The 14,346-nt window shown below is 48.2% G+C and overlaps 1 protein-coding gene across 9 annotated transcripts in view; it reads left to right on the top strand.

The window, feature by feature from the left end:
* The window catches only part of SLC8A3 (solute carrier family 8 member A3), a 146,853-nt gene extending 136,307 nt beyond the window's left edge, over positions 1 to 10,546 (top strand). For 7 of the 9 annotated variants that reach the window (XM_045060130.1, XM_011283305.4, XM_011283301.4 and 4 more), the window contains 4 exons: positions 3,131 to 3,255; positions 3,797 to 3,896; positions 5,544 to 5,819; positions 8,429 to 10,546. In XM_045060130.1, the coding sequence (XP_044916065.1) occupies positions 3,131 to 3,255; positions 3,797 to 3,896; positions 5,544 to 5,819; positions 8,429 to 8,805 (878 nt within the window). In that variant the 3' untranslated portion in view covers positions 8,806 to 10,546. The remainder of the gene's footprint in view (positions 1 to 3,130; positions 3,256 to 3,796; positions 3,897 to 5,543; positions 5,820 to 8,428) is intronic. The other 2 variants (XM_011283308.4, XM_011283302.4) reach the window with 1 other exon arrangement.
* Positions 10,547 to 14,346: the final 3,800 nt, after the last annotated feature.

The following is a 14,346-nucleotide window of genomic DNA, read 5'->3' as shown; positions in this document are numbered from 1 at the left end:
GATAGCATTTTAAATTTCATCAGTTCTTTGAGCATGCAAAAAATTTTTAAGAGCATTTGAGAAGCAAAACAACTTACAGAATTCGCTAGTATTCAAAATTACATACAGGCTGCAGCCTGGTTTTGAGAAGGGGCAGTGTATGTAGTAAGGACATTTGCCTTCTTGGCAGCCTTATACAAGAATAACAATATAAATAGGGAAACCCCTACATTTTTACTTTCTGGAAAAAAAAATGACTCTAGCTTCCTTGGCCACTTGCTTCCTCTCTAGACCAACAGGATAAGAACTACCTCTGACTCCATATTTTCCACTATTCCCCCAGGGTATTAATGCCATGGCATTGGGAGTTACTTCTCCACTTACCTTCTTGCCTGAGAAGGTGTTTGAGCTTCTTTGTTACAACTCTTGCTTCTATGCACCCCCACCGCCAACCACACACATACGCACACAACAAAGTTTGTGATTTAATTTAGGCTTTCTTGTACTTTTAACGTATTTGTTAAAATACCAGTAGAAACTGAAATAGGAAAAGAAGGTGTCATTTTCTAGATCTTTCAGTCTGTAAACTTTTCATTTAGGAGCCCATGGTTAGACTTAAAATTCATGGTAAATCTCCAATTCTTGTTTCAATTTTCCTGGGTGGACAGGCAAGCATGGTTAACAATGCCTGGTGGTGAAAGATGGAGAGTAGATACGCTTCGTTCTGAGCTACCCTGCCAAGCTCAGGAACCTGGGAGTGAGGGCATTAGTTACATCGCCCCATTTCTTCCTGAGGATTCCTGTAGAGCATTCACAACATCTATTCTTGTCTGGCCTGGCAAGCTCTTTGTTCCTCCAATATTTGTTCGATCTTTCATCCTATTCATATTCTCTCTCTATCACTCTCTCTCTCTTCCCCCTCCCCCTTTTCTGAGATCTGAGAGTTTGTTCAGTCAGCCCAAATGTCAAAATCACCTATCATTTATTCTCTTCACTTGAAATTCTCAGTAATTACATAAACAAATTATCAGAATCATTATGGTCTTTTAGATTTGAGACTTATCACTCTCTCAAGAAATTAATTTAAATGTAAAGGAATGATAATTATAAAAATAGGGAAAGGCAGGAATTACTACCAAACCAAGACACTAAATCAGAGTTGATTTAAAGGCATGTGAATCAATCACTTAACCGATCTATATGGAGTACCTCTGTGGAGCTATGGGAGAGCCAAAGATAAAGGATTGGTATTTGTCAAAGAGATTTTTGCAAAAAGCCAGATGGAAAAACTGACTATCACCACAGGAGTGGACAGGTCAGTAGGTAGATCAATATCCTGCCAGATGGATGTAGTGCCAGATTGATAGCTAGACAAGGGGTTAGACAGGTACATTTATATGTCACTGGAGAGCTCATTATATTGGTATAATAAAGTTCTTGTGGCACATGTAAAGTATGACATGGGGGAATTGGGGAGGGAGGAATAGAATAATACGGTCACTGCTAGGATAGCCATTGTGATATGGTGCCAAAATGTAAAGTCGAGGGAAAAAAAGTACCCATGGTTTTAAAGAATCTGTAAGTCTTTTCCTAAAGGCTTTTTCTCAGAGTGGCTTGCAGTCTGGTTTCTAGGATCACTGACTTCATAGCCAGAACCCTGGATGCACCCAGATTTACCTTCATAATTAACTCATTAAAAACTCAGAATCAATGAATTGAATAAAATCAGGCTGCTAGAGGGTGTCTGTTTACTTAGAAATAGACAGGACATTGATCCTGGAGAAATAATTGCTTCCGAAAGCCGTCACCAACACTACCGGGAGGACAGCACCACGGACAGCTCCCAAGCATTTTGGGATTGCCTTCTGTGTTTGTTGCCAGAAGCACTGAGTAAAACAGCCAGCTCAGGAATCGTCCACATATTTCCTTACCATCTTCATTCACGACAACTAAGAAAATCCTTATGTAAAACAGCCTCTCTGGTAACTTATACTCTTGGCTTATCGTCTTTCCGGTGAATTCCTTTCCTTGCAACTTCAAGAGCTCGAGTCTCACCTGTCCCTACGCTTCAGCGATTCCCAAGTTAGAGAGAAAAGAAGACCTCCCTGGCCTCTGACCCACTTTGTCCTTGAGATTATCCAAGGACCAAAGGATTTCCGTAGGAGATTCACTGTGTGGAATGAAAGCAATTAAGGAACTCAATAAAAGAATTAATTGCATGTAAGAATGTGGACTTGGAAGGAAAGATGTTGAAATGATCTCTGAAAGAAACAGGCTGCCAAGAGCAATTTCCTAATCAAAGGGGAATAAAAAGATTCAATCTCTATTTCACTCTAATCCAGAAAATATGTCTTCATGGTGAAGTGGTCTCAAAATGGACTCACCAGCTGAAGTGGAAAATTTTTCCCACCATTCAACATGAGAAGGGACCACTGGTAAATGAGTCAAGATGCTGAGGGATACAGGGAATGCCTCAAAAGAAAGTAAAGGAAGAGCTTCCTTTGGGTTTTGATTGAACAAGTATTTCTGTTCCAGAAGAAATGGGCCTGGTTCCTACAGAAATCCTGGGGATCTTTCATTGGAAAATCATGAAATCTTTCAGGAAATCTTCCAAGTTCTCATTATGAGGATGACGTTCACTTGTATGGAGTGTAGATATTCCTCCTTTCTCCTTTATAGAGGGCACAACCCCAGTGGTGTTGGAAACAGATGTTAATGGGAACCAGTAGACATACCCTTTGGATTAACGTGTGGTTCTGACCCCCAAGAATTTTTACATTAAGTAGTTGAATGGTCAGGCCCAGTAATTCAAAATTGTTAAAGCCTTTTGTTCCCAACTCTCCAATATCTCACCAGATGACATGGTGACTTTACTAGGTGCTGTTTCTCCGAAGGTCTTTGGGTCAGGTTGCTCACCCCGGTATAAAATGGAAATAGGAATGTTTATCCCAGGCCTGAAAGGGACCCTCTCGTGGTCTGATGGCTCTAAAATGTTCAGCATGGTGTAGAAAGAGTCACTAAAAAGTACACAAAGGACCCATTCTCAAGAGCAGTTTGCTTTGTGCCCACTACCCATGCCTCACACTCTGACCTTTAGACTCCTAGGGAGTGGCGAATGTGCTAAAGCTAGTCTGATTTTGTTTTGTTGCAGAGGTGACAGACAGGAAGCTGACTGTGGAGGAAGAGGAGGCCAAGAGGATAGCAGAAATGGGAAAGCCAGTACTGGGCGAACACCCCAAACTAGAGGTCATCATTGAAGAGTCCTTTGAGTTCAAGGTCAGGCTATAAGTGAGCTCAAATTGAATAATAGGGTAATGTGGTGGGAGATAGAAGTTCTGTTCCAGTTTCACCACTGAATGTGTGAAGTTGAAACTGAACAAATCATTTAACCCCCCAGGGCCAGTCTCCCCATTTGTAACATGGAATGAATAGTGCTGGCCACTTAGATCCTAGGAATATTGGGAGGAAACAACATATAGAATAAATGGGCTATAAAGCCCCTGGATGTATTATCACTATTGTTAACTGCATTTTAAAAACAGAAATTCTAAAATTTTCTGCTCCGGGGCACAGTTTATTGATCTCATTACCGTTACGCTCTACTGTATTGCTCTAAGTATCAAATATCCGTCATCACAACCAAAGAAAAGGGAAGTGGAAAGACTGACCCAGCAGATATCATCCAAGGCCATTACTTTGAGAATCCATGTGGACATGCCTGGAATGCAAGACATTTTCCATTCCCTTGAAGCACCAGACTCTTCAACAGTTCTGAGCGTTCTAACCTCATGATTCCAAGTTTTTCTCTCCCTGACAGAATACGGTGGACAAACTGATCAAGAAGACAAACCTGGCCATGGTTGTGGGGACCCATTCCTGGAGGGACCAGTTCATGGAGGCCATCACTGTCAGCGCAGGTAAGAGGCTCTCAAGACGGGCACTAGCCTCACTGGGAGAAGCAGGCAACACCAGAGAAGGGAGAACACAGCCCCATCAGCAGCTACCCATTTCTAGGAAGGCTTCTGTGCCCCAGCTCTAGTCCTTGATGTTTGCCTGTTTCACTGGGTCACTTTGGAAAAGAATCATGGGGTAGCTAAAAAAGCATGGCTATTTCTGGTTTCAAATCCTGGCTCCACTGTGTGACCTGGAACAAGTTATCCTCCCTGAACCACAATTCCCTCATTCGAAAAAGGAACCATTTCGACCTTTCTCAGCAAAGTAAATAGAATGATAGCATCTGGTACCAACACAAACTGATTAAAATCCTGTTTCCATTATTACTTCCTCTCATTGCTTTGGTCCTCCTTTTCTGTAAAATAGGGGACTCTTCTGATTAGACATGTGGGGGTCCGGAGTTTGTAGAATCTATGCCTTGATTTCTGACAGACCTCCACCCTGGATGATTCCAAGCCTCTCCTTTGGCATGTACTGACAGATTCCCTCAGTGGTGGCCCACAGCACAGCCAGGGTCCCAGGCAAGGTCTCACCGCCACCGCCAATAGCGCCTCCTGGCATCACCAAGGCCCCCTTGTACTGCCCAGCTCCACCAGCCTTGTCTGCTTTCGTGAGGCTTTGCTGTCATAGCAACAACCCACAGGGTCATATCCCTAAGGCCCCAGAGCCAGAGCAGAAGTACGGCCAGGAAGACAGGGTGGCTGTGGCCGCGGCTGCCCCACTTTTCATGTCGCCCGCTTCAGATACTCCCAGTTTCCTCTCTGGTGACCTTGCTTTGACCCTACAGAGACAGTAAGCAGAGTATAGGCCACGTCATGTAACCCCCTCCTTTCTCAGACGGGGGAACTGAGGTTCAGAAACAAGAGGTGATTTACTCCCAGCTTATGGATGCTCTTCCTGGCAAAGCTGTGACTGGAACTCAAGTGTCCTAACTCCTGCTCTTTCACAACCCAGCTTCCTCCGATGGTGTCAAAACCTTACAGAAGTTGCCCTGGACAAGGTGCCAGCATGCCTCCGCGCATCCTCTTCTCCCAGACTGCTGAATGGGCAACGCTGCCCACATTTCCTGGCAAGGACCATGGGGCCCATGCCTGCTCTGTCCCATGGGATATTTGGAGGATGGCGCGGGCTCTCTGGTACGCCTGCATGATCTGGAATGACAGCCGCCCCTCTGGGGACGGATAACAACCAGAACCACGAGGTTATTGCAGCAGTCCAGCGAAGAGGGGACACACAGCTGATTTTGCTGTTCTTCACGCAGGCAACCTGACGCAGCCGGCTCCACCCTCCTCTCCTTCATTGCCTTGGCCCTCCTGTGTTCTGCCCCCAGTCTCTTTCTCTCTCTCTCCCTTTTCTCCCTATTCCCCTGTCCTCTGTTTCCCAGTCTCCCGCGGTGCCCTGCATTCACACTGACCAGTGGGGCACCCCAACTCAGGTCCCGTTTCCCAGCTGTTTTCTGGTGCCCGTGCCCTGGCCCACACCACTCCTCAGGAGAGAGCTGAGGTCTCCTGCCAGCCAGTAATGCTTGTCATGTGGGTTGACTCGACCTCCTCATGAGTGGGGATCTGACCTTGCTGCCCTCTGCTGGGCCTGTTTTCTCTTGTCTCCAGCAGGGGACGAGGATGAGGACGAGTCAGGAGAGGAGAGGCTGCCATCCTGCTTTGACTACGTCATGCACTTTCTGACGGTCTTCTGGAAGGTGCTGTTTGCCTGCGTGCCCCCCACAGAGTACTGCCATGGCTGGGCCTGCTTCGTTGTGTCCATTCTCATCATTGGCATGCTCACAGCCATAATCGGGGACCTGGCCTCCCACTTCGGCTGCACCATTGGCCTCAAGGACTCAGTCACGGCTGTTGTGTTTGTGGCATTCGGCACCTCTGTGCCAGGTAAGAGTGAGGGGTGCTCGGGTTTGCAAAGAGGATATTACCCGGGTCAGGTGACCCCTACACTTTGCCTCATTATCGTCCTTGCTGTCTCAGATCTGAGCTTAACAGAGCCTCTGCCCCCTAAGGTGCACAAAAGTCAAAGGGATTCCTGATGATATTGCCAATGAGGGCTAACGTTTCTTGAGTACTTCTGATGTGTCACCCACTGTGTATGCTAAGCAGTTGACATGTTTTATCCCTGTGATGCTCACCAAAACCCTATTTTTTTTTTAATTTTTTTTTCAACGTTTATTTATTTTTGGGACAGAGAGAGACAGAGCATGAACGGGGGAGGAGCAGAGAGAGAGGGAGACACAGAATCGGAAACAGGCTCCAGGCTCTGAGCCATCAGCCCAGAGCCTGACGCGGGGCTCGAACTCACGGACCGCGAGATCGTGACCTGGCTGAAGTCGGACGCTTAACCGACTGCGCCACCCAGGCGCCCCTCCAAAACCCTATTTACTAGACATGGTTGTCATCCCCACGTGACAGATAGGAAAACTGCGGCGCACAGAGTTAAGTCAACTGCCCATGTAAGTGGTCCACTCTCTTAACCTCCACGTTGTAGGAGCGCCACAAACAACGTAATTCAAAGAACATAGATTCTGCTCTTCTTCCATTTCCCTCTGGCGGTCTCTGAGATAGAAGTTTGGCCCAGTTGAAGATGCCACGTTCGAAACGTTTCCAAGCATTCTTGGCCTCCTCCCTTCGAGGGACACCTGTGGGGTACAAAGTGTCTCCTGGCGGCACAGGAGAGGCAGCTTTAGTGAGCTGTTGTCCTTGCATGTGATGAATTACACCTTCTTTTTTTCTCTTACAAACACCCAAAGGCGAACAGGAACAGGCATGAATTTATTCATTCATTAGACAAATGTTTACTGAGCCCGATGCAGTTTTGTGCTAGTTGTTGAGGCAATCGTGGGAGGCAGGGCAGACGTGCTCCCCTCTCTGAGTGGAGTCCGTCAGCTAGTGACAGAAACCACACTCAGCTACTGCAACTGAAACCATCTCGATAAGTTCAATGAAGGGCAAGTAGAGGTGCTGTGCAAGCATAAAACAGGGGGCCTGGGCTGGATCAGGGATGGCTTCCAAGAGAGGCTTATGGAAGCTGGGCTGGAATGACAAGGAGCAGTTAGTAGGCAGAGGGCTGTGTTAGCTCCGGCTTCTTACTTGGTTCAGTTGGGTGTCCAAGGCATCTGAACCTGAACTCCTGCCAGGGTGCCTCCCCACCGCCACAGCAAGGAAGAGAGAGCATCCTCTGACAAGCGGGTTCGGCTGAGTCCCATCAGACAGGACCCTGCGGGCTGGACCTAGGGAAGCCCTTCCCGGACTGAGAGAACACATCCTTTTGGAGGGTAGCTAAATTGACATCACCCTCCAGGAAAACCTCTTCCCCAAGCCCCAGCACAGAGCAGTGGGATTATGTCTACATTAGTGATGCAAGAGATTTGGCTCTCCTGGAAATGTGTTGGGTGGTGGGAAATTAGACAGAGGATCCATGGAAGGCTTTGTGGAGGAGATGCCCTGTGATCCCTGTTCTCCGGGCCTCCGGGGACTGGAACCATCAGAGGGGAAGGAGAAGAACTATCACAGGGGAAAAGGAACACATGTGGGAAGAAAGTGCAGAGGATCAGAGGTGAAAAATCAAGGTCATAGGCAAGAAAAGGCAAGAGGTTTTCTCTAGGAGATCTGAGAAAATTGGCAACAAGGAGGCAAGCTGGGACAAGCGGGCAAGGAGGGAGCTTGGGGCACTTCCAAGTCCTTGCAGTTGGTCCAGGGAGCAGCTGGCAGCATTAGGGGCTTGAAAAAGGTTATGTGATGGTGCGCTTCGCTGATTTCGTGGCTTGGCCTGAAACTCTCTGGATGAAGGATGACGATAGACAGAGGACCCTTCCATGAGGTTTTTAGGGCCAAATGTCTTGTTAATTTCCCCTGTGACCTTGGGTAGATTCCTTGACCCTTATTTTCCTTACCTGTGAAGTAAAAGGGTGGCTAGATGTCCCTGACAGTCCTTCCAATGCCTACAATCCATGCCAGCATCTGAAGTCAAACTGCTTGAGGGGCTCTGTGCCCCACATACTAACTACAAAGGCAGAGCCTTTGTCTTCTTTGAGCCCATACCTCACGGTTCCCTGGCATGTCCTCTGTCCCCATATATCCAGCACCTAACACACTGCTGAGTCCGGGGGCATCGGGTCACGACTGTGTTCCGTGAGAATGCCCCACGTGATGGTTATAATCAGGCATCTACACAAAGCAGCTTCCCAGGAGGCCAAGGTTGCCTGGGGGAGATGGTGGGATAGCAAACTCCCCTTACTAAAAAAATAACCCCAAAGGAACAGCAAGCCCACTCAGTAAATATCAGCACCAGCAGGCCCTCAGGGACCTTTCACACTCCAGCAGATGAGGAACCTGAAGCCCAGAGAAGTGAGGTAACTTGTCCAAGGCCACACAGCCTGTTCATGACAGAGCCCTTGCCTCTCCTTCCTGAGCTCAGCCTTCTGGACACACAGGTGGGCCCTCCGCATCTCAGGCTCCTTCCAGCTCCTGCTGTCTCTGCCCTTTTCCAGATATGTTTGCCAGCAAAGCCGCTGCCATCCAGGATATGTACTCAGATGCCTCCATCGGCAACGTCACGGGCAGCAACGCCATCAACGTCTTCCTGGGCATCGGCCTGGCCTGGTCCGTGGCCGCCATCTACTGGGCCCTGCAGGGACAGGAGTTCTACGTGTCCGCCGGCACGCTGGCCTTCTCCGTCACCCTCTTCACCATCTTCGCGTTCGTGTGCATCAGTGTGCTCCTGTACCGTCGGCGGCCCCACCTGGGCGGAGAGCTGGGCGGCCCTCGTGGCTGCAAGCTGGCCACAACGTGGCTCTTTGTGAGCCTGTGGCTCCTCTACATACTCTTTGCCACGCTGGAGGCCTACTGCTACATCAGGGGGTTCTGAGCCACAGCGCGGGGCCTCCGCAGCGCAGGCCCCGGACTCCTCCTGAGAGAAGGGCGCTTCGCCCCCCTCTCCGGGTGAGCAGCCCCTGCAGAGGCAGGGGCCCAGCCCCAGGAACCTCACCCGACCCAGGCCCCGGCCGCGGACTGAAAGGGCAGAGTCTTGACCAACCGAACAGAGTGGAGGAAACACCCACTTTACACAGTATTTAATTCAGTACAAACCAACAACAGCAACAAATCCACCGCCTCTCCATCTTCCCACCCATGTCCCCGACCCACCGCAAAGGTCAGAGCCTCTCACCGCCTTTGGATTGTTCCTTTGCTTCTCCGTCCCCGGGGACAGGGCGTCCCCTGTCTGTCCGGTCCCCGCTCATCCCTGCTCTCTGACTCGGCTGGCCAGGATGGAAACGAGGCCTCTCCGTGTGGCTGCTTTGGGGCTCCCTTTTCGTTTCGTGGTATTGTTGCGGTTGCTTTCGTTTTCATTTTCCCGTCAGGTGTTGCTCACTGTTTGTTCGTTGTGTCTTTTCTTTCCGAAGTCAGTAACGGGTGCTGTGAAGGAGCTCGCGGTCTGAGCCGACAGGTAGAGGCAAGGATTCTCAGCCGCACTCTCTCCCTCTTGCTGGGTCTCTCGGCTTCATCAGGGTCCTGCCCCCCAGGCTCCTTTTCTTCTGAGCGGGAGAGTGAGGGTGTTTGGGCGGAAGTATGTTTGCACACCTGCGCGGGGCGCGGAAGAACGGGCTCGGCCTGAGATGGGGGCAGGAGGAGCCTTATGTGCTTATGTCCAGATCCAGTTTAAAACACAAGGTCATGGTTCCCTTCCCTGCCTTTCCCGTTGATTCTGTCCGCCTCGCTGTGTCTGCCGTGTCCGTGTCTTTATGTTTATCCTTCTGCAGGAAGACCCGCCAAGCAGGAGATGTGGGACAAAAATAGGAACGGTATGTGATGACAGAGGAGGGCAGCTGGGGAAACAAAAGGAGTAGACGGCTTCTCGAGTATCTTTGGCTTCGCATCGGAGGCAGAGAAGAGCTGTCCACCTAGCGAGATCTTTAAGAGGAAAGATTGTATTTAAAATGTCAGTGCTTCGGAGAAATGTCAGTTTCACCACCCCCTTGCTCGCTAACATGCCACACCAAGAGGTCTGACTGTATTTCTCGAGGTAATGCAAAAACTTAGAGGTTGGTAAGAAAACAAGGGGCTCCTTCCACCTCTCCTGGACCCTCCGGTCACGTCTGAGAGCATTTTCTCAAGAGAAGAACTGGAATTTCTCATCTCTCCCACATTCCTGCTTGTTTTTAAACCTCATGAAGCTCTTTTTCCAGCCTGTGGGCTGTTTCTTGCCCCAGTAAAGAGGACTCTTAGTTGTTGTCATCCCATGGAGACTGGGTTTATAGAAAAAGAGATTGCCGTGGCCTACAGACCTTTTCCCAACCAATTTGAAAAGGACCTGGCTTTAAAACACACACACACGCGTGCGCACACACACACACGAACACACATATGAAATCATCACAAAACTGCCCACAGATCTTTAGGCTTTCTGCATTGACATAAATACATTTTTTAAGGGGGGAAAAAAAAGAAATTAAAAAACACCTGTTTAATTTTAAACACATTTTTTTAAGAAAAAAATAACTAAAAAAGAAACAGTGCTCATGTCATAAGCTATGTTGACAGTTGCCAGTGGAAATGTTGGGTTGGTTTAAAAAAAAAATAAAAGCTATACTTATATCTCTCTAAATACAGCTTGCTTCTCCCATGTTTCTTCAGGAAAAGGTCCAGGGGGCCACGTGGGGTTTCTTCTGGAACAGATGTGGTTGAGGTGAAAGTGTCTTCTCCTATTTGTATCTCCTGTTGGCATCTGTTGTCCCCTCAGATGCCGGTGTGCCAGACCCAGTATTTTTAAAGCAAAAAATCCTTCAGGGAAATGCCACCTGTCAGAAGCTAGACGTTTGGACACTGGGGTACAGAGGTAGCAGAACTGTGGTGATTACAGGCAAGAGCCTTTTGAATCAGAGAGGCATGGTGGGGCAGGAGTCCAGCCGGGCAAACGGCGCCCTGCATTGATTACCAAGAGGCGCATTCGTTCATGCGTTTACTCGTCGCTCATTCCACAGGTGGATTTTGAACACCTTCTATGCACCGATCTACACTCTGGTGATACAAGGAAGACCTCAAGCAACTCATAGTCCAGAGGGGGAGGTAACACTTTTTTAACCAAGACTCTTTTGGTTACAAGAAACAGAAGCCCATTAACTTAGCCCGAGAAGTGGAGGGGGGCAGTGCTGCAAAGGGCCGGTGGGGGCTCTCGTGGAAGCCAAGGCAGAACCACAGCTGGTGATGGGGTGCTGAAAGCCCTCAGGAACCAAGTCCGCTCTCCCCATTCCCCAAGTGGCATCGTCTCCTGGGTCCTCGCTTCCTTGTCTCCATCAGACCCAGCTGCTTCCCCTCCCTTCTGAGGTGCTCCCTCTACTGTGCTTGTCTGACACAGGGCCAGGCACTGCCACCAGCCCTGACACTGTGTCATGAGTGTACAGCTCCATTCCCCCAACTGACTGGGACATCCCTCTTTTTCTCTGAGCGTGAATTCTCAATGGAGTGAATGTGACCAATCCCCCCACCCCCATCCTCAAAGGGCCACTCCCAAAAGGCAGAATCCTCTGTAGCCGGCTGCATCATGGTGCTGGTGTGGATTGGTAGCTTTGTCCGAATTCCTGGTCTGAACTCAGGCAAGAAGAGGGGTGACAGCATTGTATGTGCTATTGCCCTTTCTGAAAAGCGAAGTGATGGGAAGGAGCCTCTGAAGCATATGAACCAGCAAGGTAGAAATAAAAATTACCTTTCTATGCCATGAGTGCTCTAGGAATGGCATAAACAGGTGCCATGGGAAACACCAACTCAGCCTGGAAGCACTGGGGAAATCATACGGAGAATATAACCTTTAAGTAGGGTCTTGGGGGCGCCTGGGTGGCGCAGTCGGTTAAGCGTCCGACTTCAGCCAGGTCACGATCTCGCGGCCCGTGAGTTCGAGCCCCGCGTCAGGCTCTGGGCTGATGGCTCAGAGCCTGGAGCCTGTTTCCGATTCTGTGTCTCCCTCTCTCTCTGCCCCTCCCCCGTTCATGCTCTGTCTCTCTCTGTCCCAAAAATAAATAAACGTTGAAAAAAAAATTAAAAAAAATTTTAAAAAAAAGTAGGGTCTTGAAGGAAGAATACAGTGATTACCTTGGTGAGGGGGTTTGGTGCTGAAGGAGAGGCAGAAGGAAGCGGCACGCCCCAGGGCACAGGGATAGAACAGGATCTGGTGTGGTCCTAGAATAATGATGGTTGGCATGGCTGGCAGATAGAGTTCAAGAGGACACAGAACAACACAAGAAAGTAGGCAAGGAGAAGGGTTTGGCTAACGGGCTCGCTTCGTTCTTTGCCAGCCACCACATTGACAATGAAAAATGCCCTTTAGCTGATTACATGGTAGGTGTAACATCATGAAATCCATTCATACCTGTCATTCCCCCCTTTTGAGTCATTTCTGGGTTATTGCGATGTTAGACTCTGTCAAGGGAGAAGCTGGGACAAACCAGAGAGAATGGTAAAGAGGGTTGAGAAGAAGAGCCTGGGAATCTGAAGACCTGGGTGCCAGTCTAGATGCCACCACTGCTTAGTTCCATGAACTTGCACCACTATCTCCATCTGGGTCAGCTTCCTGAACTACACATAAGGTCCTAAGAGATGGCTTCGGAGGCCTATTGTATCTTTAACACTGGCATTCTGGAATATACACGCTAAGTGATGTGTGCGTGTGCGTGTGCATGTGCATGCATATGTGTGTGTGTGTGTGCGTGTGTAACATCAAACTGCCTATCCACCTTATCTGACGGCACTGCAGATGTCCTTTTGAAATACCTTGGCCCTATGGTCTGTGTATTAGTGTGAAAAAAGACACTCCCCGCCATTGTGCACACGTCCATCTTCAGCACTTTTTACTGCCTGAGACACACATTCCCATTCCTTTGATTCGTTTCTTACTTAGGCTAATGGTAGCTGCTATAACAAATAAACCCCAATACTGCAGACCCTGAGCAAGATGAAAGTTTGTTTCTCACTCACGTGATAATCCAGTGAGGATGTTCCCAGGTAGCAGGTGGCTTTCTCCCACATGATGATTCAGGAACTCGATTTCCTTTCATTTTGCGATTCGGCCACTCTCTGAGGCCTTAGAGCCCTCTTCATCCAGTGGAAGATGGGAAGAAAATTAAAGAAGGAAACAGACTTCTAATCACCTTTGGCTCTGAAGCGATACTCATTTACTTTTGCTTATATCCCATTAGTAAACACTAATCATTTTATCCCACCCAAATGCAAAGGAGACTGGAAAATACAGACCTAGCTGGCCAAACACTTCCCAGTGACCGCTCTATTTTATAGGAGGATGAACTTTTTGTGACTGTGTGCCTCTGCCACAACCCCTCCGTGATTAAAGATAGAATTTTATAAAATTTATTTATTTATTTATTTATTTATTTATTTATTTATTTATTTTTGAGAGAAACAGAGAGACAGAGAATCCCAGGCAGATCCTGAGCTGTCAGCACAGAGTCTGACACAGGGCTCAAACTCACGAACCATGAGACCATGTGGTGACCTGAGCCAAAATCAAGTGTTGGACGCTTAACCAACTGAGCCACCCAGGTGCCCCAGAATTTTTTTTTAAGGAGGCTTCACAGCCAGGGTGGAGCCCAACATGGGGCTTGAACTCATTACCCTGGGATCAAGACCTGAGCTGAGATCAAGAGTCAGATACTTAACCAACAGAGCCATCCAGGCATAGTATCAATGGCCAAAAGCAATCTGACCAATGTGTATGTGAAGTTTCATGGTTTACAAAAAGTATCTTATATACATGTGTTTCAGCTGGATAAGAACCACAGAGGTAGATACTATTCTCATTTTATCAATGAAGTTCTGAGCGGCTGATTGCCAGGAGTACATAAATCATCGAAGCAGGACACAAACACAAGTCTTCTGATTCCAAATCTAAGCTCTTCCCAGAATATCACGGCCTTTGACGACAAACACCAGAACAGAGAACAAGACCCCCAGGAGGCTGATATAGCCAGGGAGGGAGTCCCTTGGAAGCAGCCAGGGTCTGGAAGGGAAGGCAAAAGAAATCAGCCAGCAACTGGCCCTCTTATTCTCCTTCAGTTCCCTTCTCCTCCCTTTTGTCTCCATCCTTGCTGATCAAGGAGCTTCCTCTAGAGGCAGCTGAATGGACTGATGTTCCAGTAGGAGCCAAACTGGTAGAAATTTCCAAAGGGGAAATTACACCATGGTAAAGTGATTTGGATCGAGGAGTCTAATTACAATTAATGATGGAGAGTTACCAGGCCCCAGAGAAGGGGTGATTCAAAAAACATCTTGGGAAAGAGTACCCCAAAGAGATTCCTGGAAAACTGCCCTAGTAGGTAAATCATGTGATACTTAATGACATTTTCAGAAGACTACAGGGGAATCAAACTGTCTTATAAGAAATGAGATTAGCTTTTACTCA

Source organism: Felis catus, chromosome B3, assembly GCF_018350175.1.
Source record: "Felis catus isolate Fca126 chromosome B3, F.catus_Fca126_mat1.0, whole genome shotgun sequence".
Classification (NCBI taxonomy): Eukaryota; Metazoa; Chordata; class Mammalia; order Carnivora; family Felidae; genus Felis; species Felis catus.
Note: the sequence above shows the minus strand (reverse complement) of the source record. Positions and strands in the feature narration are given on the sequence as shown.